This window comes from Thalassophryne amazonica, chromosome 6 (genome assembly GCF_902500255.1).
Source record: "Thalassophryne amazonica chromosome 6, fThaAma1.1, whole genome shotgun sequence".
NCBI classification, from domain to species: domain Eukaryota; kingdom Metazoa; phylum Chordata; class Actinopteri; order Batrachoidiformes; family Batrachoididae; genus Thalassophryne; species Thalassophryne amazonica.
The window spans coordinates 118,968,426-118,996,093 of record NC_047108.1 but is presented as its reverse complement, the minus strand read 5'-3'; the positions used below and the strand labels follow the sequence as shown (position 1 = coordinate 118,996,093).

General features: G+C 41.6%; 1 protein-coding gene across 1 annotated transcript in view; it reads right to left on the bottom strand.

The window, feature by feature from the left end:
- Nucleotides 1-3,106: 3,106 nt before the first annotated feature.
- pex14 (peroxisomal biogenesis factor 14) overlaps nt 3,107-27,668 on the bottom strand; it is a 138,920-nt gene continuing 114,358 nt past the window's right edge. The window contains exons 6-9 of the mRNA XM_034173243.1: nt 23,927-24,029; nt 18,244-18,353; nt 7,523-7,605; nt 3,107-5,215 (exon numbers count right to left, since the gene is read on the bottom strand). Of these exons, the coding sequence (XP_034029134.1) occupies nt 4,753-5,215; nt 7,523-7,605; nt 18,244-18,353; nt 23,927-24,029 (759 nt within the window). The 3' untranslated portion in view covers nt 3,107-4,752. The remainder of the gene's footprint in view (nt 5,216-7,522; nt 7,606-18,243; nt 18,354-23,926; nt 24,030-27,668) is intronic.

Here is a 27,668-nt window from a genome sequence, read left to right as displayed (position 1 = left end):
TCAGATCATATAAGAGAGAAAGTGTGTGTCAACCCCTCAGAAGCTGTCTCACATTTTGCGCATGTTCTGAGTCGCAGAGATGACATCAAAAACAAGCGATGTGTGGGCGCCTCCCTGTGACTGAGGCAAAGAGATGGTGAACAGCTGTGAACCTCATGCCAAACTGTGCAAATTTCCTCACAAATGCCGTTAGCAGGCTGTCACAGCCCTGTGAGATACTAGCCTAAGAAAGGAAGCACCAGAACCCTAAAAACGTCGACCTTTGTTCTCCTGCAAAGATATCAACATCTCCAAACACCTCCGTCAAATGACCTCAGGACTCCATAAGCTCTTCCCAGGTGTCTTTTAATCTCAAAAGATGAGGACCCAGAGACATGACCGAAGGCCACTGCCAAGATAAGTGAAAGTCTCTATGAGTTCAACACTTTCACTTCATACACATACATTTTTGATGGTCGAGTCCAGGAAGTCATTCCAAGCCTGGAGAATAGTCTTGATCCAGGAAAATCACAAACCCAGACACTCAGATTCCTCACTCAGCTTCTCAAGTGCTGTAATGATGGTATCCTTGATTCTGCAAAGATCATAGTATTGTCTGCAAAGTCAAATTCAGTACAGACTTTCCTCACCAGAAAATGCACCTAAGCTGTTGGTTTCCAGAAGTCTACCAAATACCCAGTCCATGCAACATGAACAGCAGAGGAGACAGAACACATCCTTGACAAACACTAGTTTCCACTGGGAAAACTCAGTCTCTTTGAACTTGGCATGACCACGAAAAACAAACAAAAAAAGCTGAGGATAATACTCTTTGGTCCAACAAATAAAAACATTACTACAGGGAGAAAACCTTTTTATTTGCGTAGAAAAGTGGACTTTTCTGTGGTTCCAACCCATAGGTCACCCCTATGATCCCCTCCACCGGTGGTAAGGATTCAAGCTGAGCAAAATGTCCATTATTAATTCTTATATAAGTTTACTTTTGTGAGCTATATTTGGCATTACAGGATGGAGAAACGTGGATTTAATTTTATTCTTCAGGTCATTTTCCATCAGTTTTGCTAGCAAATTGCATTGTTGAAAAATCTAAAAACAAAACCTGCCTCCCTTTTGTTGTTTCAACTGTTTCTCTCACTCTTGTTTCAGACCGCTGCAGTTGTAACATATATTAAAAGGAAGAATGTTTTTAGATGTCTTCTGTGGAGACCATCCTTATAATCTTCAAAAGATTCAAAGTACAAGAGGAAACCCTCATCAAAGACATGTGACAAAGCAGCAGGAACATTCCTCCCATGACAGAAACTAACAGATAAAGTGAAGGTTCTGCGACAGGAATAAACGTCACGTCATTAACGGATTAACTACGTCGAGGGGAAACCTGAAAAAGAAGAAAAAGAAAATAAATGATCAAAGTACCTTTTCTGTCATGTCTTTGAGTGAAGGCTGAATCCTGACTGTATAGTTATTCCAATTACATGTTGGTTAGAAAAAGCAGGAAACAAAAAGTTAAATTACTCACAAAAATAACAAACTCAGGTGCTACAGTTTCTGCCTTTGCCCGTTCTGTCTGATGTCCAGCTCCTGCAAAAGATGGAGTTTCTTGATCTGTTAGCTCTCACATGATGGAAAAGTGACATATTAAATATAAGTTGCACAGGGTTTAAATTTAAACATGTGAAAATGTGTCTCACTGGGACACAGAAGTCAAGATTGCATGTTACTGTGAGTACTACAGGACCAAAGTACATTATTTTATCAGGAATCAAACAGTTACCAGTGTCACAAAAATCTAAGAGTAAGTAAGAGCACATTAATGACCAATTTATTGAAAACAGAGAAAAAACAAAAACTGCACACGAAACCTAATGAAGAGGCCCACAGTGGTATCAGGTGTATATTTCGTCTTGCTTTAATGTTAATTAACTGGAAGGAAACAAATAGAAATACAGCTTGCTCAGTTATGATTTAGAATCAGGTCCTGCCATTACATTCACTGCCTCGTTGTCTGTCAATGGTAACAATAAAGTATATTTAGTGTATGTCTAAAGTCAGATTTAGCTGCACTAAGGCCAAAAATGGCTTACAGTCCTCTATGTATCAATAGGAGACCACAGACCACTAAAAACTGGGGCCAAAATAGAACATATACGACACAATAGTGAGAAATCCATTGCGCACGGGCTCCATACTTGACATGATGCTGCTGCTGTTGAAACTGAAATAAAAGCTGAAAACTAACAGGAAAAATGCAGTGTTTCTTTCTCCTGGAAAGAATGCCAACCCATTGCAGTGGTTTCATTTATGTTATGACTAAAATACAACCCCTTTGTCCCCCTTACTTTGACTACACACTGTGCAAAGAGCAAAGGAGAGTTGGACACACCCCAAAATGCACTTGTGCTACTTTCTATAGACAGTCAAGATAGGGCCCTCGGTTCATTTGAGAGTAATCCTGCAAATAATCTAACTAATAAAGACACAGCTGAGGATGTATCTCTCTTAAAGATATCTAAAATTAACAGTAGTAACAACATGTGCTGCAATCTCGTCACTGAATATATATCCCCCTGACAGGTTTGAGATTACAATGTTCATAAAATCTTCAAACTTCATTTATCACAACTACTACAACTACATCTGTGTTTACCTTCAGACAATAATCAGCAGGTTACAGAAAGAAGGAGGAGAAGAATGAGGCTGAACAGCAAAAGTCACAGTCTGTATTTCTTGTAACCGGCCTCAGTGATACACACACACACACACACACACACACACACACACACACACACACACACACACACACACACACACACACACACACACACACACACACACACACACACACACACACACATTCATTTACAATCATTCAAAAATATAGAATTCATTACAAAACACAATCTGCTGATAGGAAATGGTTTGGTGCCCTTCTACCTTTTATTTTGGGTCTTCTTTTACGAAGGCCAAGTGACAGATGTGGAAACGGCACGACAGCTGATATCACTCCTTCTCACTCCTCCTTGTTAACTGGGGACACAGTGAGTAATTCAATAAGTCAAGTATTCATTCATTACTTTCCTTTTCAATCATGGGGCAACTTTTTTCTTCACTTCTCTCATCCACCTCCACAGTTAAAAGAAAGAAAGAAAAAAATACAACTTCTGCAAGTTCCATCAGCAGTGGCCCTCGCTGTCTTACTGCAGCTTAATTACAAAATATTGGAGCCGTTTTCTGTAAAGATTACTCACTGTAGGAGGCCCTACATAATTTGGACCGGAGGGTTTGTCTCGGAAAATAATATAATGCAACTGGGCTCCCTGTATTAGATTTCCGCTTTTAGCCTCCTTGACATTTCAAGCTGCATGAACTAATACATCTGTTATTTGTTGATCATTTGATTATTAACATACTTCACAAACCAAATCAGCTGCCCTGCTGGAGACACAGATACAGCTCAGCAGACAGTCTGGGTTTCCTCGCCTGCCACGCACGAACACGCTGGTAAAGATGCACAATTCAGTCCTCAGTGAAGAGGAGGAAAAAAAAGAAAGAATGAAAGAACGCAAGCAGGGGGAAAAAAACATTTATCTTCCCTGCCTTTGAGCGTATGAGCACTCTGACACCGGCATGGAACAAAGCCCGTCATCACATTCTAATCTCGAATTTCAGAGCTTTTATTTCATCCAAATGCCACCCTGCTGGCCTGGTGAATTATTGACAAACTGACACCAATGTGAAGGGACACATAAAAGAGGCTAAAAGCTTCAGCACTGGAAGAGCTTGTCTTCTCCTACTGCCGTCAACAGGGAGACAAACTTTGCTAATGTTTTGCTGGAACCTCATGTGAGACTCCTGACTGAAACCTTTACCGTGAATTAAGACGTCTGGTACATATAAGAGCTTTATTACAATTACAAGAATGTCAAGTCTAAGTTATTACTACACAATGAAAAGTATTGGATTTTCTGCAGTATGACTTACAGGGATTTTTTTTAATCGTTTGGGAGGTCCTCTGACTCATATTTGTTTTATCCTCTTCACAAGGCATAAACCCACCGGCCACTTTATTAGGTACACCTTTGCTAGCACCGGGTTGGACCCCTTTTGCCTTCAGAACTGCCTTAATTTTTTCATGGCATAGATTCAACAAGGTGTTGGAAACAGTCCTCAGAGATGTTGGTCCATATTGGCATGATGGCATCACACAGTCATCCATTAATCAGTCTGTCCATTCTCCTCTGAGATCAACAAGGCATTTTCGGCCACACAACTGCCACTCAGTGGATATCGCTTCTTTTTCGGACCGTTCTCTGAAAACCCTAGAGATGGTTGTGTGTGAAAAAATCCCAGTCGATCACCAGGTTCTGAAATACTCAGACCAGCCCGTCTGGCACCATTAACCACACCACGTTCAAAGTCACTGAAATCACCTTTCTTACCATGTCTAGATGCCTAAATGCATGGAGGTGATGCCATGTAATTGGCTGATTAGTTATTTGTGTTAACAAGCAATTGAACAGGTGTACCTAATAAAGTGGCTGGTGAGGTTATATGGACAGGCGCGACTTATACTCTGGAAAACACTGTAAACAGAGGTAAAAGCAGTGTGTCAACTACACGCTCTGACATCTGTCTCACTCAAGATAAAGATGTTACAGAAACAAGAGTGAATGGATTAAAAAAAACCAGAGTGAATGTGGGAAGACAATGAAACTGAGCCGCCTGAGTGAGGCGCTGTGCTTCACGAAGGCTCTAATCAACCTCGCTCTCATTACTGGCACCCTCAGGTCGCCTAAGTTTGTCCACCTGTTCGTTAATCTGTCCATCCCCACCTCTGCGATTCTCTGTCTGCATGCTTAGGCCCGCCCCCTCTTCTACACAGATGGCGTCATCCTCCTCCTCCTCCTCTTTCTCCTCCTCCTCTCTCTGTACGTCCATGCGGACCTGGTCTTTCAGGTCCAGGGGTATGGCTGCACTGAGGCACACCGTGCTGGTGTCTCCGTTAAAAACATGGGTGCCGTCAGGCCCCCCCAGAGCATCCTGGGGGCTGTGGTGCACATCTTTAACGGGAGAGGAGCTGGTGGACTCGTTGCTGACGGGGGAAATGTCGCTGCTGCTGTTGGTGTGATTGACAGAGGCTGACGATGAGGGTGGCTTGAGAGGAATCTGCCAGGAGGGGATCTTGGGAACGGAGGGGGTGGCAGGGAATTGTCTCCTGACAAAAGAGAGCAAATACGACTTGATCACAACCTCGTGGCGAATCACAAAATGTGCCAAACAGCAACCATAAGTGCGCACGCTGCACGGACAAAACAACGCGTATCCTCCTCGCTCAGGGGTTGAGTGAGAACATGTTCTACGCTCACTGTTTGCTTAAATTTCGGTATGCAGCCACACACACAAAGCATACGGCATCATTTTCATAATTACAGCAGAGAAAATGGCTCCCCCCATCAAACAGACAGATGTTCATCACACCTGGTAAACACGGGCTACATGCAGTTACATCCTTTAAGATCAAATAGACAGTGCTGAGTTATAATGAGATCCGTATTGGCGGTTTAAAAAAAGTAAAATACGGATAATTTGAATCACCTGAAAGGGAAAGGAACATGCTTTAACAAAGATGATACATTTTGTGATTGAAGCCTTTGTCAGAATCACTGCAAGACTCAAGGTGGACTCAAGGAAGCAAGTGACAAAGGGCTTATTAAATTTTAACATTTCGGAAGAGATTTGTGTTTTTTTTCCTTAAATAAAAGTAGGAACAAATAACACAGACAGGCTTTAGGAAGAGTGTGAAGCATCTGGGATGAGGATCATCACCTCCAAATCTGAGGAGACTGTCCTCTTGCCGGAAAAGGTTGGACTGTCCACTCTGGGTCAGGGGAGAGTGGAGGAGTCCAAGTGTCTCGGGGTCTTGTTCACGAGTGGGGGTAAGATATAGTGCGAGATTGACAGGCGGATTGGGGCTGTGCCTGAGGTCTCGTGAATACCATACCATACCACACACACACACACACGGTCTTTAAAGACCTGACCAAGAAGACAAATCTACCATTCGATTTATGCTCCTGTCTTCACTTATGGCCATGAGCTTTGGGTAATGACTGGAAGAACAAGGTCACAGATACAAGTGGTGGAAACCCAAATATCCTTGAGGGACTAGGAGTAGAACTGCTGGTTCTTTGAATTGAAAGGAGCCAGCTGAGGTGGTTTGAGGATCTGGTAAGGATGACCCCAGGTCATCTCCCTTGAGAGGCCTCATGTCCAACTAAGACTCAGTGAAGACCCAGAACACACTGGATGAATTACATTTACCAGGTGGTTTGGGAATGCTTTGATTCCCACCAGGAATAGTTAGAGGGCATGGCCCAGTTACCAACAACCACCACTGGAACTGTTTCACATCAGGATACTGGTGGTAAAGTCAGAGAGGTGATGATGAAGTGATGTGTAGCTGTCAAAGACAGCAGATGGTGGTGGACTTTGCAAAAAGCATGGAAATGGCGATGGTGACAAGTTAATGGAGGAAGGTGGACAAAGATGGACTATGACCTATGCAGGATATGTAACCAGAAAGAGACTGAGGACTGCAGGGTGGGGGAGAACAGAGCATCATTAGACAGTATCACTAGGTGATCTGTAGGATGACTCTGGAGGTGAAGACCTGGAAGAGGGTGAGGGTTGAACTAAGGGTCAGATGATGGAAAATGAAGGAGGAGGACTGTTCTGTGAAATTCAAAGAGCAGGTGAGACAAGTTTGGGGTGGTCCTGAAGAGATTCTGGGCAAGCAGGATACTATTGCAGAAGGAGTGAGGGACAACATCAGGAAGGTACTTAGTGTGACACCTAAACATAGGACAACTCGTGATGGAATGATGAATCAGAAGAAAGTACAAGGAAGAAGAGGTGTGCAAATAATAATTGGAAACTTTTTGTTTGCCCATTTTAACAGAACAGTTTCCAAATACCAGATGAAAGGATGAAGCCTATCTTCAAGATGGGAATTAAGACCAGACTTAGCGTAAAGATTTGACCTCGTCTGTATGGATACATTTGGATTTGGGGGAGTTTTTTCCTTCCCACTGTGGCCGGGTGCTTGCTCATAGGGGGTCGTTTTGACCGTTGGGGTTTTTCATAATTATTGTATGGCCTTGCCTTGCAATGTGGAGCGCCTTGGGGCAACTGTTTGTTGTGATTTGGCGCTATATAAGAAAAAAGTTGATTGATTGATTGATTTTGGTCGGTGAGGCTCGGCATTTTTTTAATTTTTATTTGTTTTAAATATAAGATACACTATGACAGCATAATAAGTAATGCATTCTAATGCATATCATTTTTAATGACAAGAAACAAATACATACACAGACAGAAGTTATTTACTGTATGACAAACAATGTCAACTGAATCCTGAAGCCTCCCGGAACTAAAACGGGTCGGAAAAACAGAAAAGTCTCCACCCTTCAACACAAACACACCTGCACATTTTACGTGACAGGGGTCTGAATGGCTGTGTTACCTGCTGAGCAGTAATCCCTTCAAAGACGCGATCTCAGTCTTCAGCTCGGTGACCGTTTGGTTGTCTAGGGTGCGACTGGTTGACTAGAGAAGAAATAAGAGAGCAAAATGCACTCACATGCACTGTCACAGCTCAGAGTCTATACTGTTTTTGTTTTTTTTTTATCCCAGCAACTCACCTTTCCTCACTGTCTGCAATATAATAATACAGAAACAGTCTTACAAAGAAAAGACAAAGAGTACAAAGTAAACAAATATGGCAAATGCAAATGTTGCAAATGATCTTGTGTAATTAAGGCTGTTGTTCGCCACATCAAACTCACAACTGCCTTCTGCAGTAATAATAAAAAAAAAGGGGCAAACAATCCCACTACAGTCATCTTTATGACTACTGCTGCTCATAATGTGCAGCCAGCGTGAATTCTGTTGTTTTATGATGTTTTTTTGATTTCTGTTTTACATAATTTTCCATGCTATCTAGAATAGATTAGGGCAGTGTTCAGTGTTTTGGATAACAACTTTATCCTGAACAATAGCCTCGTTCATAAAAGCAGACCACACTGTAGGGAAAACACTGCAATGACAAAAAGAAAGACACGAACAAAACAAAATGCATTAAGTAAAACAGAAAGACACTCATTGGAGTATCCCTGTGAAACACTGCAGCACCAACTTCTTTGATGGTCCATCAATACAATTAACCACATAGTCGGGCATATTATCTCAGATATTTGTAGTAAAATGCTCAGAAAGAAGAAACAGTCGATTCACACAGCTGCCGGGAGCCACTGCTCGCGGGACCCTGACACTGGCACGCAGCCGTTTCTCCAAGTGTCCTCTTACTTCTAATTAAACATAAGTAAAATTAACTGAATCAGATCTGAAAGAGATCAAACTCATTTACAGTTAAAAGAAGGAGGGAGGGAGAGAGAGAGGAAAGGAGGTCTTTCGCTCTTATCGGCTCCTAAACTTCACTGATAAGAATCGTGTTTTTAGAGGTGCTGCATGGGAGGCCCAGCGAAGACGCTCTTATTACAACAGTCACCTCATTAGAACCATCTTAATCCCTCGCCTCCCCAAGGCACCAATATAATAAGGGTGGATTTTAGCTCTCTGTCTCATTTTACAGTGGAAAAAAATTAATTGCAAAGCTAAAAGACTTTTAAATTTGAGCCGATGCTAAAAAGTACACTCGTGATAACTGAGATAGAACTCCTATATGCCACCTGGCATTACAAAAGAAGGATTTAGAATAGAATTGCTAAGTGCTGGCAACATACTTTATATGCATAATCTGCAGCGCAGCAGCATATAACAGCTCACATAAGGCTTGTCACACAACACTACCTCTGACATATGTCTTATTACGTCTCAAGAAACCTAATTAAATGTCAGTGCTGAATTTGAGCTTTAAAATGCATTATGTCAGTCTACACACACACGTTATCAAGGAAAATTGTCTTAAGTGTACCAGTGCTCTCTGGGTGTAAGCTGAGTGAAGAGGTATCAATGACCGAGGAGTTTAAAGTAACCTGATTTTAAGTGCTGACATGCCACACTGCAGTGGTCTTGATTCAACATAACCGCTGATCAAAATATTGCATCTCTACACTAATGTAGGCAATTATATCCACAAGATAATTCCAAGTGTGTAGAGATTACGGATGTCCCGATCAGGTTTTTTGGCCCCGATCCGATTCCGAGTCATCTGATTTTGAGTATTTGCTGATACCGAGTCCCGATCCGATACGTTAAAAACTGAATGAACAATGAACAAATGCTAAATATATAATATTTTCATTTTAATCACCTTATTTTATTCATTATCACTTAAACAGTGCACTTCTCCTTGAGGTTGCTTGAACAATCAAGTAATAACCTACCAGACTTAAAAAATGTACAAATGTCCATGTTATTTTATTTGTCGAAAAATACATGTCCAAGGTTCCTTATGTTAAACAAGAAATTATCTAATCTGAAATAACAGGTGGTTTTAATTTACAGATGAAAGGTTTCTAAAGAACCATTTATTGATTTAGCTAATTTAATTACAAGTGTTCTAAACTTTTTTTAAATAGTAATCAGAACAACAACAAAACAAACAACAACAAAAAACATTTCCAAGGATTTTTCAGAAAACTGCTCTATAAATGAGCAGATCAGGGGTTTCTGCACTGATCTGTTTTGTACAGATCAGTGGTTTCTGCCACTAGTCTTCCGTGTTTTGGCCCAACACGTCGTTCCTATTGGACAGCGCGAAGCTACGTCACAGCTCAGAGCGTCGAAAGTTGGATTGTAGAGGTGTCGGAAAAAAATCGATTCACGTCCGAATCGCGATTCTTATTTAATACGATTCTGAATCGATCCAAAACGTCCAAAAATTGATTTTTAAAAACATTTTTAAAAAACATTTTCTTGCTTACTCGCTGCGTGTACTGTTTGTCATGGTGGCATGGTTAGCATGGTGGACGAAGAGCTAATTCAGCCAGCACTGTCTTTGCTGAGGGCAAATGTTTGGGCGCATTTTGGATTTTATTATTTGCTGCGTAAGAAGGAGCTTGACGTGACTTGTGCAGTGTGCAAAATCTGCAAAATGAAAGTCAAGTACTTCGGAAACACTTCAAATCTGCAAGCCCACATGCTACGCCATCACCCGGAGCTAAAAGAGGGGAGCAGCGGTATCTGCCGACTACTGACCATTGCTTCACTAAACTACCAGCCAACTCTGAACGAGCAAAGCAGATAAGTAAATTTACATCTGGAATCACTTGATTAACCTTGTAAAGCTGCATTTTCTTAAACATAAACATTTTTAAGTAATATAACTATAATCGATTCTGAATCAAATCGTCACCCCAAGAATCGGAATCGAATTGAATCGTGAATTGTTGTACGATTCACATCCCTATTGGATTGGGTTGAACTTGTTATGTTTTTTCTTTTGTTCAATTAAAAAAAAAAAAAAAACTGGGTGGAACTTTGACTGCGTCAGCCTGCCGACAAGTGGCAATGCGCGCTCCCGTCAGAAGCGTCGCTTTAGCTCACCTTCTGACGCAACGCCTCTAAAAAGCAACGTGTCTCATTGAAAATAATGCTTTTTAGACCGATTCTTGACACCTCTGACGCTTCCGACGCGTGAAAGGCCCATTAATCTGCAATAATGAGCTTGAAATAGCGCTGATCAAAATAATGAGGATAAAATCTATATCGGATTCCTGATCGGGATGCAACGTCCGATTTCGATCAAGTCTGAAACCACGTGATCGGGCCCGATTTCCGATCACATGATTGGATCGGGACATCCCTAGTAGACATGCACATACCACTGTTGTCTGGGAAAGATGAGGGGTGAAAAAAACATCCAACCACCCTCCTCTGTTGACTGATGGAGAAAATAAGAGTATCTGGTCATTAGTACGGAGGCAGAGGTACAGTCTGTGCTGTCCGAGTGCTTGTCTAATTTTGATATATGAAGAACTGTGGGAGGTTATACTAATGATGTGGAGAATCACAACCATACCAAGACTGTGAAAGGATAGAAATGGATTAAAATAATACGTACAAAAGTTTCAGGCACCGTAGAATCTACATTAAATTGTAGTGACTGATTTTCCCTTTTATTGCTGCATCAGTAGTAGCAACAGGAAAATGCAATTTGAAACGTTCAATAAGGATCAAAAGTGAGGTTTTTAAAACTTTGTTAAATAAACTAATCAATACAAGTTAAGAAAGTTACCCAGGATCCTGGATAGCAACCATCCAGGCAGGCAACCAGTCCAACATTTTTTAACCCAATGAGTCCAATTTTCAATTAATTACGACAAGTGCTGGTTTCTCAGAATGCAAAAGATAGAGAACCATGCCCTACTTCTGGGTCAGGCTCAAAACTTCTCAATAACCCCTCGTATCTGCGGCAGCCAGGTGATGTGCAGGCATTCCCTTGGCCTTTCGGGTTCTCAACACTGAGCCAGAGAAATGCGCCACACGGCCAAAATGTCAGAGTAGATGTTTTCTCACAATATAAACACTGCTACTCATGCCTAAGTGGACACAATGTTATTCCAGTGATATCTAACAATTCTACCAAATACATGCAGTCGTCTCCTGAGGTCAGCGTCCAGGTCTCACGACCATACGGTAACACAAGAAGCACCAGGTCCCTCAAAAGGTGGGCATTTATTCTTCTGCAAAGGTATAGGCATTGCCAAACGCCTCTGTGCAGGGACCTCGTGTCTCCATAAGTTCTTCCCATGTGTTTCTCGACTTCAAAGGCCAACTGCCTCCACCGAGATAAGTGAATTGCTCTAAAAGTTTGACACTTTCACCATACACAGATAAATCTTCTGATCGTCGAGTTCAGGAAGTTATTGAATCGTAACTGATATAGCACTTTCCATCTGAATCAGAAGCTCAAAGCGCTTAACAATGATGTCTCACATTACACACACACACACACACACACACACACACACACACACACACACACACACACACACCGATGTCAGGGTGCTGTCATGCGAAGCGCTTACGAGACACCGGGACCAATTTGGGGATTAAGGGCATTGCTCAACGGCCCTTGGTGATTTTCCAGTCAGACAGGGGTTCCTCTGGTCTCAAAAACACCACTTAACCACTAGACCATCACCTCCCCGAGTGAAAGACTGAATCTTTATCTTGATTCAGGACAATCTCAACACTCTGACTCATCAATCAGCTTCTCCATGGTTTCCAAAGATCACAGCATCGTCCATGAAGTTAAACTCAGTGACAGGTGCCGCCTATAAAATGATTAATTAGCAACTAAAATAGCGACACTTGTTGGAACTTGTAACTTGTCTAAAAGCCTGCATGCAACAGGAGTCGTTCTTTTTCTGCAGATAGATTAAATGCTTCAAGAAATACAATAAGAGTAAAATATTTCAGCTTCTCCCGTTTCCTTTGGGGACGGTGGGGGGGGTCGTCACCACAGCAAATCTGTGAACCTTTTGTTTTTTTTACAGCAAGTGCACTGACTGCTTGGTCACTTCAAGAAAAACAATAATTGGGGGGAATTTTATATATAGTGCATATTGTAAACACAGAAAGAAAAAAACAAAACATCAACTGTAACAACGCCCAGGAACAACAACGCATCTGGCTAAATGAAGATAAATGCCTGTGGACCATTAGTAGCAAGATAAGATCTTTAACAAGCCTTGTTTAAGAGTGTCTGAAGGCAAATTAATTCACAGTTACTCCGCCGGCAGACTGTGTGTTTTTGTGGAACACATGTATATTTATGATGGAATTAGTTTCAAAAGGAAGTCCCCAGAGAAGTGTTTTTGAGTGGAAATGCTAGTACAGCGCAATTGATTTCACTCTATTTATGCACTTTCCCACTGGCAGTTCATCTCGCACGAGCAAGGAGGCGGTTTCTAATCTTCGATGTAGCTTCAACTAATAAAGAGAATGATCAGTGAGCTGAGACAGCAGGGCAAACACAGTTAAAAGGCAAATTTGTAATGATAATGGGGCAGAAACAGACTGGCTGTGTAACATCAGGGACGAATCATCCTGAGGCAAATCTATCCTCGAGTCAGGCATTTAACAACCGGTGACAGATTACGCTAACATGAGAGCACTCCTAAAGAGTCACAATAACTGAATAAAACACAGAAAAACAAAAGAAGTGTCACCAGCCCGGAGTCTGGAAATGTGCAGCATCAGCGTGGCTGCGTGTGGATATGAGTCAGTGCGGTAATGAGGTCGCCAGTTTAGGGACACCATACGCAAACCACAACCGAGTGGTTTCTAAAGTACGAGAAATGTTTACTTAGCATCTGAAGAAACAGACGTCGCCATGTGTTTTAGGTTAGGGGCAAATTTCTGTGTTGAGAGGTATAATTGCCAAGTGTGGTGCACTTTGAGTGGTGCGGTGAGGCAAACCCCGAAACCCACAAACAGCGGATGATAAGTAGCTCACCAGCTCAAACATGTTTTTCTCATCATACGTCCTGGACCTGAGGAACAATTTCACTAGTTCACCCATGGAACAAGACAACAGAGGGCCTTGTGCCGATTCACAGGGAGAATTCAAGACCAGCACTATTACTATAAAGTAGAGTTTATGAGTCCTTTAATTGATGTTCTGAAGTGAATATTGCTACTTTTTTTGAAACACTACTGTCGTCCAACATGGCACTCGCACCAAATGGAGTAGACACTTTCTCAGCAGGTCTACTGCCTGGCTGGTACAAACCCTGCCACAAGTCCTGTGTGGGATGAGATCATTGCACGGTTTCCCTACCACTATACAGCCCCAAACCAGACCGAAACTCGGACCAGCCAGGCCTGCAATTTTCAGAAAGTACACTTTAAAACTGAAAAATAACAGGAGCCAGAGCACGTCCCTGATGAAGGACAGAATTCAGTGGGAAGATGTCTGAGACTCTGTCCCAACAACATACAGCACTCACAGTACCTGTGTATGACAGCAAATACAGCTCGCCATGCCAAGAGAACAGCACCTCCACCTGCCTGTTGGAGTTCAGCACTGATCCCGCAGATTTCTGCATCTTTTGCAAGCCTCACTGATGAGTGGATCAACCACCAAAACCCTGGAACTGGAGATGTACAACAGCTTGGCAAGAGAGTCCACCTTATACAACTGCTCAAAGTAGACGGGCCAACGGGACAGAACAGCAAAGTCAGCTGTCAGGACTGTGCCATCACTTTCCATGACTGCAATGAGAGAAAGTGAAGGTTTGGAAGAACACAGTCCTTCAATTCACTCTGTAGACAGGCCAAGGTTCACCTACTTGGAGATTCCTCAAACAAATGCCTCGTCTGCGCTCAGAGAAGAAACAGCAAATCTGTGGTTCTTACCAAAAACAACAGCCGCATCCATGTTTGCAAGTCCTCCATCCAGATCATATAAAAATTCCAATAAGACAGTCTGATCTTGAAGTCTAGCCAAATTAATTCAAGGACAAGGAGCAGACGGCGCTCTGTGGGCTTCAATTGGATCTTTCAAGATCAGACTGTTTTACTGGAATTGTTTTTCTGTAGACCCCATAGTTCTTCAACTATGCACAACAATGTGACCAATCACCTTCACCATAACATCATAATTAAGGTCCTGACAAGTTTTTTTTTGTTGTTGTTTTTTGCTCAGGACTTTTTGCAAAGTTAAGGACCAATGAGCCATGACTAACAGATCAATGGAGGCAAATCCAGTCCTCGCAATCCAACCTGTCGCTGCAAGTGGTCATGACGAAATATCCTTAATCACAGGAGGGCAATCATCAAGTGAAGCTCAGAGTAAAAATTCTCCCTCATTATGATATCACTCATCAAAGTCAGAGTGCAGATCAAGATCACAGACAGTACACTCAAGGATCCCGAAGTTAGAACCTCATAATGACAGGAATGGAAGCTGGAGCACCACAGCAACTGTCACCATGACACACACAGCAACGGTAGGTAGACATGGGGTTGTCTGTCACGGGCCAGACCCCCAAGCCAACAAGACAATCTTGGGAGAAGCATGGTACGGACAAAAGTGATGTTGCCCATCATGCAAAATGAAATGGGGTGTGGAGGGGAGGTGAAGAAAAAGAGACTTTCATATCCAACAAAATGAACCGAGTCATCAGTGTTTGATGAACCTCATCCAAGGAAGAGATTCGTATTTTTCTTTTGTTTATGCAGAAGCAGATGTGCCCACATATGTTTTCCTTTGATATCCAGATGCTACAGTCAAACACCCATGTGCTTAACAAGCTGTGGACATAAAACATTGTCTAAGATTGCCTCTTCCAAGACACTTTTTAGAGCACAAAGATCATAAAGCAATTCATGAGTGGAGTTATAAAAAGCAAGCAACATTTCATCCTTGCACACGAGTTCTTAAAACAATCACTCAGTCCAATTCACCTAAACAGTTGTAATTCTGAGTAGATTACGGCACAAGCCTATAAAAATCAAGGCAAAGCGGAATGACAATATGGTTAAAGATTATAGTCCTGTGATGAGATGCACCATACTTTTTTGTAGCTTGTGTTCCGATGATATACAGTCTAATAAGGCTATCCATCTTGGGTAGTTATGACTCACTGTATTGCAAGAGATTTTAGTACAGAGGCCTCGAGAAACCTTTTTTCTGTCCTCATCAATCCACAGATTCAACCCTGTAACTTTATATTTACTGAGCTCATGTGCAATTCCAAAGTTACTGCCTGTCGAGCTTATTTCAAAACCATCAATCACATCATCAGACCTTAGAGCTACAGTATATAACTTCAGGAATATTCAAACTGATGATTTATTGACGGCCATCTCTGTGACATTGTCTCTGCTCAGTTTTGTGGTTCTGTAGTTAATCTACAATTGCCCGCCTCTTTCAGATGATTCCATATCATTAACTGACATGATGAAAGGTGTTATATTATAAAATATCAGCTTTTGACTTTCTTTTTCAGTTCAGGTGGTTGAGATTTCAAGTTAAATGTCACCACTGCTCCAGAAGTGAATGACAGTAAATGTAGAAATTTTCCTGCAATAAGCAAATTTTATAATTTAAACAGCTCATTTTGTACTTTTCTTACATATATAATGGACAATCATAGCAGGACTCCTGCTGGCTCTGTAGGACACGCTCAATATCCAGGTTTGTACTCTGTGGAACATTTGCATGCTCTGAAGGAGATAAGCAGAGGAACACTAGCTCTGCAAAGGAGAGTAAGTCTCGTGTCTATAGTCACTGAGTGTCTGTGCAGCAGTTCGATAGTGGCCATCCAGACAACAACTGACTCCAGGATCAGAGAGCCATTAAGAAACCCACCAGTTTAATTAAATTTTCAAATCAAACTCAAATGTACTTATTTAAGACTGGGTTTGTCAGGTCAGGCCCAGCACATACAAGTGTGGCACATCACTGCATCCACCCGACTATGGAACTGCCATGGGTCCTGGATGACGACCACCAAGGCAGACAACTGGCCCATCTCCAACTTCCAAAAGTGGACATCTCTCTGTGACAGTTAGGGTATATACGAGCATGCCCTTGACCATTTCCAGCCGCTGAGGTTGTCAATATCATGGCTCTTGTGTGCTAGATCATGCCCAGAAAAGTTGAGTATGTGGCTAAAATATCACCGCTGGCATTTCCTTACAATGCAAGAAGTGTGTCTTATTTTCCCTAAGTAACCGTATGTTTGACAGTACCGAACACATCCTTATATCACTGGCTGAAGACTTAATTATTTCAACTGTTGTTGATGGACAGGGACCAATGGACAATTTGCAACTGCCTGAGTTACCTCGAAGAAGAACTAAATTCTATACAGGCTCTGATTAGGGATGGAAGATTTTATGGATATCGAGGAGATGTTATCTCCTTAACCACTGAGCAGGTAGCTTAGTGGATATAGATTCTTTATAGATTCCCTTACAGATTCTTTATGACAATTTTCTGTTGAAAAATGGCCACATTTTCATCATCAATATGGATGATCCCATTGTTGCTAGATGCAGAGTTTGATGTCGTGATACCAGACCTGACACCATGACACTTATGTTTTGGCAACACACAAGTGTCAGAATAACATGCCAGCATTGAAGAGGAATTGATAATATCAATCAATCAATCAATTTTCAATCAATTTTTTTATATAGCGCCAAATCACAACAAACAGTTGCCCCAAGGCGCTTTATATTGTAAGGCAAGGCCATACAATAATTATGTAAAACCCCAACGGTCAAAACGACCCCCTGTGAGCAAGCACTTGGCTACAGTGGGAAGGAAAAACTCCCTTTTAACAGGAAGAAACCTCCAGCAGAACCAGGCTCAGGGAGGGGCAGTCTTCTGCTGGGACTGGTTGGGGCTGAGGGAGAGAACCAGGAAAAAGACATGCTGTGGAGGGGAGCAGAGATCGATCACTAATGATTAAATGTAGAGTGGTGCATATCTGATGCCTATGATTCCAATGGATTGAAATACTTGGAACTGGTTCACAGCTTAAACCAATTCTCAATCGCCAGTGCTGAGGCCCATTGGTGTTGGTGTTTTTCCCAGGATTCCATAGTTTGAAGCAGATTAAGGGCTACGACCCCTCCTGAAGGTATGCCAGTCTGACACAAATTAGACCTTGTTCAGATGGGGGTTGGCAAACTGGCTCAAGTCAGATTCAGGCTGAATTTGCCTTAAGCCGGATAGGTTTTTTTCTGAATCTCAACGGGCTATCCGGATTTAAGTCAGATTTGCAAAGGTCTGAACACAAATACTTGAATCCGGCTAGCTAGGAGACCATGACATCATACTTCTGTATTTGCTGGGTCAGCATTTAGATCATGTGCAAAAGCCAATTCACATGGTTTTATTTCCTCAGCCAAGGCTGGTACCTGTTTATAGCTGGGTGTACTGGAACAATACAGAAGACTTGACCAAGGACACAGACAGGTAGCGTCTGTGTCCTTGGGAACCCAACTGTGTATTGGGAGCCCAACTCTGTATCCTACTGAGCTATCTACTACCTAAATTACATCAGCAGCTCCCAACAAAAACCTCACATGATGTGAAGTTCAATTCATTATAAAAAAAAAAAAAAAAGGGGGGGGGGGGTAGGTGCACAACCTGAAGAAAATTTTATTTTCTCTAAATCATAAGCAGGCAAACTGTAAAAAAAAACATTAACTGAAAGCCAACTTTTTTAGCAAAAATGAAAGTTGTTGAGTTGCTGAAGCAGTGGTAGCTACCTGTGCTGCAGCCAGTTCCTGAGTGAGCTCCTGGATCTTCTCCTGCTGCTGGATTAGGAGCTCCTGGAGTGATGCCAGGGTCTGTTGTAGCTGGCTGACTGTGTGAGAAAACACAAATAAGATGGTAAATTTATTTAAAAATTAGATTTTTTTAAGTGCCACAAAACATCTTTTGTCAAATAAAAAAAAACCAAAACATTTCTTTCAAGTCAGGGTATGAACTGATGAGAGGGCTTGTGTCAGCGATCAAAGTGGATGTCTCAGAAATAAAATCAAAGCTAATACCAGCACGTTTAGTCGCATCTTTTGGGTCACTGGTGCTGGGGGTAACGGGTTGGAAGGGGAGGCACATAGGATGGAGATATTAATCTCTAGTGTCTGAACTTAAATCAAATAACAGTCTCTAACCTTCCATTATCCACCCAGACACTGCCTTCTAATGCATCTTAAATCCTCAAACGATCAACAAAGGAAAAAACAAGGTTCTCATTTGGGAGGAGGCTGCCAGACAAAATGTCCCCCATAATCCTAATAAATATTGTTCCTTTTCCATTGACTTTGAAGATTGAATTAGTTCAAGTGTTGGTGTTGGACGAGGGTGTATGATTTCAAATAACACCAGGCACAGTTTGTTGCCCCCTGCTTCTAGTGACGCGTGTATTACCAAACAATGCATTAAGTTTCCCCGAGCTGATTATATTACAGAAAACCAATAAACATTCATATAAATCATGGGCGTGTAAAGTGTTAAATCAAGCCTAATAGGATTAACATCAACAGATATTGTGGCGGTCCAGTGCTGAGGTTGTCAGGCCAATGGTTAAAAGCTTGTGCTGCAGCCGGCTGGATGGGATGTTAAAGAAGCCTCGTCTCACATTAGTTCAGCCGGGACAAAACAAAAGAGCCGAGCTTGACGGCTGTCTTTCTTTTGAAAGAAAAACACCAGCACAGACAAAATATTTGATCTTTCAAAGAAGGTAATTTCTTGTCACAACACCTGTGTTTAAATGGGTGGAGTTGTATCAATACGGGTGTGGTGCCGGCACATTTGATCTTTTTAAGCGCACAGAACACCAGTTTGAGCAGGACTGCTGGTGGGGTTTAAATCCACTGTGCAAACAGTTTGAGTTTCTCACTCCGGCTGTGATAGTGGCAATAAAACGAAAATCTCTTGGCCATTCCTGCTTAAGAAGCTGTTACGATGACAGGGTTTGCACACTAAACTAAGCGCTGGCCTGTTAGTCTAGATTAGTCTCGCCGCAAAATGGCTTATCCAGATGTGTGGGTCAGGCTGGCAGCCAGCGCTGCTGTGCCTCCTGATTTAACCACTCACACATCTTTTTCAGTCGGTTTAGCCCAACTGTTCTTGACAACTCTTTTCATGCCTGGCCACAAAGTTTATTACTTTGTCTTGCTCAGATACTTGACAAAAATGCATAACTTGTTCCTAGATGTGAAGCCAAGAAAAATGAAGTCAACGACTTTGGCCGGGCATGAATTAGCCGTGCGCGTCTGCGAGAGCAAATGTGAGACGGGATGATGTGCGAGGGAGGCTTGCAGCTGCTGTGAGGAGGGCGCGCATTGTGTATTCAGTAAATTATTCAGCAAATACCTCAATATAATGTACACTACATATGTCCACGCCTGTCTCTCTCTGTAATGGCCAGCTGGTCACCAATATGGCTCCCGCCGACAAAGAGTGCCCAAACAGCCGCACAATTCCATTACAGCCTGTGTGTGCTGAAGTAGTTCCAAGATCCATTCATTAATTGTCTGTGTGAAGTTGTAGGCAAATCATAATGGGAGTCAAGGCCCCTACTCTCGAGCTCGGGCTGGCGAGAGAGACTAATGTGGTCCCCATTCAAAAGGATACATCACCTCATTGCGCCCGGCACTAGAGAAATACATGAACTTTAACAAAAGCGGGTTCAAGCAATTGGCAGCGGCGAGGCAGTCAGTTGCTATTACTCAGTGCAGTGAGGAGAGGGAGGAAGACAAAGGGAAAGCAGGTGGAGAAAACTCTCAGTGTAATTGCAACCCCTCTCTCCAACTGTTAACTACAACAGTCATTAACTACAATAGCAGATTGGCTACTGCACTCAAAGCAAGTTAGTCCCTGTACTGGCTGAAGCGAAGACGCGTGATTTTCCACCTCCCCTCTGCATCTTTATTGTAAAGTCCTGTCTCTGTCAACAAACAAAACAGGGCGTGTCCGCTGGCAAATCGCCAAAAGTGATAAGCTGAACAAGAATGGAAAGCGAAGTAAGCCAGAGGAAACGTGTTTGCATAGTTGGGAGAAAATGACCATAAACGAGCAGATATTTGTTAACCAGATTCCGGGAACCACTCCTTGCGCTGCAGGTCCTGCAACTGCTGACTTCCACTTACACGCACAAACAAAGCCAGAAAACAACAGCACGAGTGTGACTTTATACAAACAGTCAGATTGTCATATATGGAATATAAGTCATTAAAAGCAGCTGAATATACATAACGCGTGCTAATGGAGATGAATGGAGGGTGACACAAAGGATGCTTGTTTGAGTCAGTTTGGCCTGGGGTTCCTAATCATTTTTCACAAAACACACAGTAACATTGGCAATAAAGGAATTAGATGTAAAGTTACACCCCTTGTTCATCTGTTTGTTTCTTAACAGGAGATCTGTGCATGCATCGGTGGACCACCTGGTCTGGTTCAACGTCCAGAACAAAAGAGGGATAATGTCCTCATCATCAGAATCTTCACTGTCTGACGACATGCTGTGTGCTCCGTCTTGCTCCAATTAAAAAAAAAAACCCTCTGGTGTGCCATGGTCACTGCTCTATCACTGTATTACGTTACTAAGCCATATATATTGATTGATAACAGAAAACTGTCAAAAGGGGGAATAAATATAAGTGTAAAGATGACTGAATATATCAGAGCAGTAAACTGATCAGTCCGTGTGAACGCCGCACATTGACTCCCCATGTACAGTTATTCCACAAGCTGCCACTGATCCACAACGTGAATTCTGCCTTCCAGAACAGCTCTTTATACAATCATCTCAATCATCTACCTGTTGCCATATGTACATAAGGGCTGGATTGTCATTCCTACACTCATATTGTTATATTTAATAAAAAATAATAAGCACAGGCAAGAGCTGCTGCTGCCGCTGCATTCCAGTACCATCAGAAATTATATAACTTTTTTGTTGTTTCAAATTCAGCAGTTGCTTGTGGCAAAAATAATTAATTGTATCCACAGAAAAGATAAATTCTGGCCTATATAAGGTGTCTGAGCTCAGTGAAGCTGACCCCCCACCCAGACAAAAAAAAAAAAAAAAAAAAAATCAAAACAAAGAGGCTGTTTGACCTGTAATTTCCAACATTACATGAATGCAGCGGCAGCAGCAGCGCTCAGAAACAGCTTCTGTACTGTGTGAAAACATTCAGCTAGTCGAACGAAGTCAAACTAAACTCTAACGTTACAAAAAGTAAGCAAACAAACAAAAAAGTCAAGAACGAAAGCAAAACAAAATACAGATGAATTGAGGTTTTCGTCGCTCTTCGTTCAGATTTTTCGACAGTTTAAAAATCCTGACGAAGTGCCAGCTGCAGGAACGAAGCTGGGTGAAGGTTAAATGATGTCAACGAAAGTCCAAATTTCTTGTTTCGTTTGGGCCTCGTTGCCCTTCGTTAAGTACCGCGTGACTGGGCCATAACAAAATTGTAAGTATTTGAAAAAAATGAAAAGTAGAAACAAGCAACACATGCTCTAGTGTAGCCTTTAAAAATCTAATTCAAAAACTATGCAATATTTCAACCCCGGGGGGTGGGGGATCAACCGTTGGTGACATATCAAAGCTCCATTAAACACAGCTCATGATGTCTTTTGATGTCTTAGCTATTGCAAACTTGCAATACAGACAAAAAGTTTTGGCACCATCCCAAGCCATATGTGCTATCTATCGATTGTATAATTCTAGCTTTACTTTCCTATTCCACTGTATTTTTTGTCCCAAAAATGTTTCTCCTTGCAGTTGTTGGTTTGTTAGCTAGGCGGAGCAGTGTAACAAGCACATGATGCAACAAACTATATATGAGTTCAAATACAACTGTTCAGAATTTCTGGTAATTTATCCAGCAACCATTATCCATCCAACAGATTGCAGACAGGTTGATGGAATATTACATAGGCAAAACATTGATGCTTCTTCAATTGATTTGATGCATTCAAAAAAAGAAAAAAAAAAAAAAAAAAAAATCCCCAGAAGCAATAGGGATAGTAGTCATATGTTCTTTGAATTTGATGAACAACAATATGACCACATTTATTGTTTATGAATTATTACCTAGACAATGGACTAGCTCTGCTGTCCGAGATCTACAGTATTGCCAGTGTGGAGAGAATTTTTTTTAATTGAAGAACAGCATCATCTTTATTCGTACACTTAATTTATAGATGAAGAAGAAAATGTAAGCACAACAAACACCCTAAGGCCTGTTCGTGCCCGTCTTTATCCCCATATTCCACAACGTGATGCAAATGAGAACCTACAACACTCCCCCTACCACTGGGAGGCACATCTGATGCTGCTTACTTTGCTAGCCAAGGTTTGTACCCATTTAGAGCTGGGTGAACTGAGACAATGCAGATGAACTGTCACATGAACACCACAGAGAGGCAGCTTGACCAGGAATCAAATCCAGGTCTACATATTGGTAGCTCAAATCCTTATCCCACTGAGCTACGTATCTGGTCTATGACGAGACGCTTCAATTCCAGCAATTAAGTATTTGCTCTGTCTGTCAAAGAAGATTGTCAGTCATCCAGAATGGAGAAATATCTTGAAGACCAACAAGTCCAGTTACTATACACCAAACTTTTCAATATCTTTACTTTGGGGACCACAATGGAAATAAGTCTGTAGACTTTTTTGCGTTATCCACACTTATGTGGATACTTTGGTACAAAACATTTGCTAAATAACATCAACAATCAACTGTCCTACAACTGGATTCAGTGCCAGTTAACCTTCTTCCACCGGCCATTTGTGCCATTCACTTTAGTTTTAGCACAACTGCTAACAAGATCAAACTTTCTCAGACCGCCTCCCTCACTCATGTCTCCCTAGATTTTTAATTATACTGATGAAGAGCTTGGAAAGCTTCCCTCGTACACCCGCCCACCCCCCACCCTTCCCCACGTCTGACAGCCAGGTTGAGATTCCTCACCTGTCCAACATGGGAGCGCACCTGTCACTGTGCACTTAATCACACGAGGACGAGTGCTGAGCACAGACGCTGCACGGTGCCGTGCCGCATGCATGTCCTGCACACCAAATTAAAATGAACTTTCATGCTACCCGCGGAGAAGAGGTGGAAGATGATGGTGGTGGAGGTTTGGAAGGGGGTGAGGTTGTAGCAGGGAGAGATTAGGGTGGGGGGGTGGGGTGAAAGAAAAGTTGTCATTTCCCAACTCCTTATTAATATTCCGAGGTTAAGAGCTTTTCTGCAAAACGTAATTAATTGAGCACGAGCCTGACAGTAAACAAGCAATTTCAAATTAAAGCGAAATGACAGCGGCGTCATTTGTTAAAAACGCGTGGGGCCCCCCGATTTTGGCGACAGATAAATGAGGGAAAATGTTAAGGAGGGAGAAAGTGATGAAGATATTAATCTTCACCTGTCTGTGTCAGCGTGCCACTCATTGCGGAAATGTTGCTCTCCATCCTCTGCAGATGCTTCTTGTCCTCACGGCTGCCCATAATGAGGGGAAGGATGTATTTCTGCAATTAAAAGCACGGCACAATATTACATTTCTCTCCAGTGGGAAGGGACAGAGAGATGAGCAAAAGACAAGCCCAGCTACCTTGGTGGTGGAGGGTCAAAGGCACTGGTTTATTAGTACCCAGCCTCATTTTGTCAGCTGTCTAATTAGGTGTATACTTACAGTGATCAGGCTTCTGGTACATAAATGGAAACACGACAAGCAAAATAACACATGAAAAAAATTGTAATCATCAGGCTCTTATTTCCAAACTTTTGCAAATTTTCTATTAATAAAATGTAAAATGTTGCCGTGATCCGGAAATGCAGAAACACAGCAACACCTAAGGAATGAATGAATTTATTCAGCACACAGACTCAAAAGTAACAAAAAAACTCACAAATAAGACAATTTAGCAGTGAACCTGTGTGACTGAAAGGATGAGCAGAGGCAAAAGTTTATAAATGTCCACCCTTTTTCACCTACTGCCCAAGAAACATGTGTTATGATTATAAAACTTATAAACATATGTAACATTTATCCATAATTATGTTGTGGGTGAAAGAAAATTAAACAAAAGCTGTTTGCATGTATGTCTGTTGCAGCAAAAAGAAGTTCGGGAGAATTTATGCCCTGAATAAATAAAGTATAAATTGTTGCGATTATTGGGGGAAGTGTCCCAGTGTGCGGTTCGGTGCTTTGCGTGGTAGCACTCGGACATTGGTGCGTGTAAATAGAAGAATGTGAGCCATCACTGTAAAGTACTGAGTGTCTGCCATACATGGAAAAGCGCCACAAACATACTGTGCAGTTAACAATTACTGCTGGTATTAACTTCTACTTTGACCAACTTTCTGCTTCAACTTTGACCTGCTGTACTTTAAAAAGTCACAGATATACAAAGATTTAATGTGCAATGACAGATTATAACCAACACTTCTGCTTTAGTCAGTATACAGTGGGGCAAAAAAGTGTTTAGTCAGTCCCTGATTGTGCAAGTTCTCCTACTTAGAAAGATGAGAGAACATAGGTAAACCAGGAAATCACATTGTTGGATTTTTAAAGAATTTATTTGTAAATTATGATGGAAAATAAGTATTTGGTCACTCACAAACAAGCAAGATTTCTGGCTCTCACAGACCTCTAACTTCTTCTTTAAGAAGCTCTTTTGTCCTCCACCTGTTACCTGTATTAATGGCATCTGTTGGAACTCGTTATCTGTATAAAAGACACCTGTCCACAGCCTCAAACAGTCAGACTCCAAACTCAACCATGGCCAAGACTAAAGAGTTGTCGAAAGACACCAGGAAGAAAATTGTAGATGTGCACCAGGCTGGGAAGAGTGAATCTACAATAGTCAAGCAGTGTGGTGTGAATAAATCAACTGTGGGAGCGATTGTAAGAAAATGGAAGACATACAAGACCATTGATAATCTCCCTCGATCTGGGGCTCCATGCAAGATCTCATCCCGTGGGGCCAAAATGATCATGAGAACGGTGAACAAAAATCCCAGAACTACACAGAGGGACCTGATGAATGACCTGCAGAGAGCTGGGACTAAAGTAACAAAGGCTACACACTACGCAGAGAGGGACTCAAATCCTGCAGTGCCAGGCGTGTCCCCCTGCTTAAGACAGTACATGTATGGGCCCATCTGAAGTTTGCCAGCGAGCATATGGATGATCCAGAAGAGGATTGGGAGAATATCATGTGGTCAGGTGAAACCAAAATAGAACTTTTTGGTAAAACCTCAACTACTCATGTTTGGAGGAAGACGAATGCTGAGTTGCATCCCAAGAACACCATACCTACTGTGAAGCATGGGGGTGAAAACATCATGCTTTGGGGCTGTTTGTCTGCAAAGGGGACAGGACGACTGATCTGTGTTAAGGAAAGAATGAACGTGGCCATGTATCATGAGATTTTAAGCCAAAACCTCCTTCCATCAGAGAGAACATTGAATTGAGAACAATGAGAACATTGAAGATGCAACATGGCTGAGTCTTCCAGCATGACAATGATCCCAAACACACCACTCGGGCAACGAAGGAGTGGCTCTGTAAAAAGCATTTCAAGGTCCTGGAGTAGCCTAGCCAGTCTCCAGACCTCAACCCCATACAAAAATTTGTTGAGGGAGTTGAAAGTCCGTGTTGCCCAGCGACAGCCCCAAAACATCACTGCTCTAGAGGAGATCTGCATGGAGGAATGGACCAAAATACCAGCTATAATGTGTGTAAACCTGGTGAAGACTTACAGGAAACGTTTGACCTCAGTCATTACCAAAAAAGATTATGTTACAAAGTATTGAGTTGAACTTTTGTTGTTGACCAAATACTTATTTTCCACCATAATTTACAAATAAATTCTTTAAAAATCCTACAATGTGATTTCTTGGATTTTTTTACTCATTTTTTTTCTCTCATAGTTGAAGTGTACCAATGATGAAAATTACAGACCTCTCATCTTTCTAAGTAGGGGAACTTGCACAATCAGGGACTGACTAAATACCTTTTTACCCCACTGTAGCTAAAGTGGTCATTCACCAACAATCAGTTTAAACTAGTAGTGCATCAACCCGGTTATTCTGGATCAGTATAAAAATGACTGGGTTCCATACAGGAAACCAAAAAACTTAATCTGACTTGATCAGAGTTTTATATTGCACATCTGAGTAATGTTGTGGGTTATGTATTTTTCTCTTTAGGGAAGTAGAATATTTATTCCCCGGTCCGTGGTGAGGCTTTGATAGATGGTTAGGTTAGCAATGTAAATTCAGAAATGTATTTTGTAAGAGATTACCAGCAGACAAGTATCAGCAGATACTTAAAGTTCCAGTATCGGAAATGCACTGTCGATAAAAAAAAAATGGTGTTGCATCATCCCCTCGTTAAAACACATCTTCACTACGTCAAACTTTGTTGTAGCAATTTCACCATATTCCCAAATTCTATGATCAAAAGTTATAAAAAGAAACTTTATAAAAACAGGTCAATTTACATAATTTGTTTTTTAAGTGGATTAGTGACAACAAAAACGGGCTTCTAGAGAAAGACTAAATCCTAGCCTGCCAAAAGCAGAAACAATGTCACATTGCTCCCTTTTCTCTAATACAGTGATTCCCAAAGTTTCGATTTTGCAATAAAGTTTACAAATACCTTTAAAAAGCATTAGTTTTCAAATACAATCAGAATTAATAAAACAAAGACATGGAATTTAAATTATATGTCCATTTTCATACTAACATTATATATGAAGAGTTCAGATGCCAAACCCAGTAAGTCCAGAATCACAATTTTTAGTTGAGGCCAACTCACATTTGGCTGCTTAGGTAACTATCAGTGTCAATCTTTCACTTTCTGCCAATTATTCGTGTCCGTGTCGCAAAGGCAGCAGACCATGCAGCTCGTTCTGCACTTCCCTACCCTCCACCAAGTCCTGTAACTCTTCTCGGGGGATCCCGAGTCATTCCCAAGCCATCTGAGAAATATAATCCATCCAACATGCCCTGGGTCTTCCTCAGTATGAAAAATATTAATGTATTTGAACATACCATTTTCATTTCTTTAACAGAAATCTGTGCTGTATTTTCTAATGAGTTTTCCTTTAAAAGTTTCAAAAAAAAAAATTCTCCATTTAAAAAAAATATGGGAGACTTCA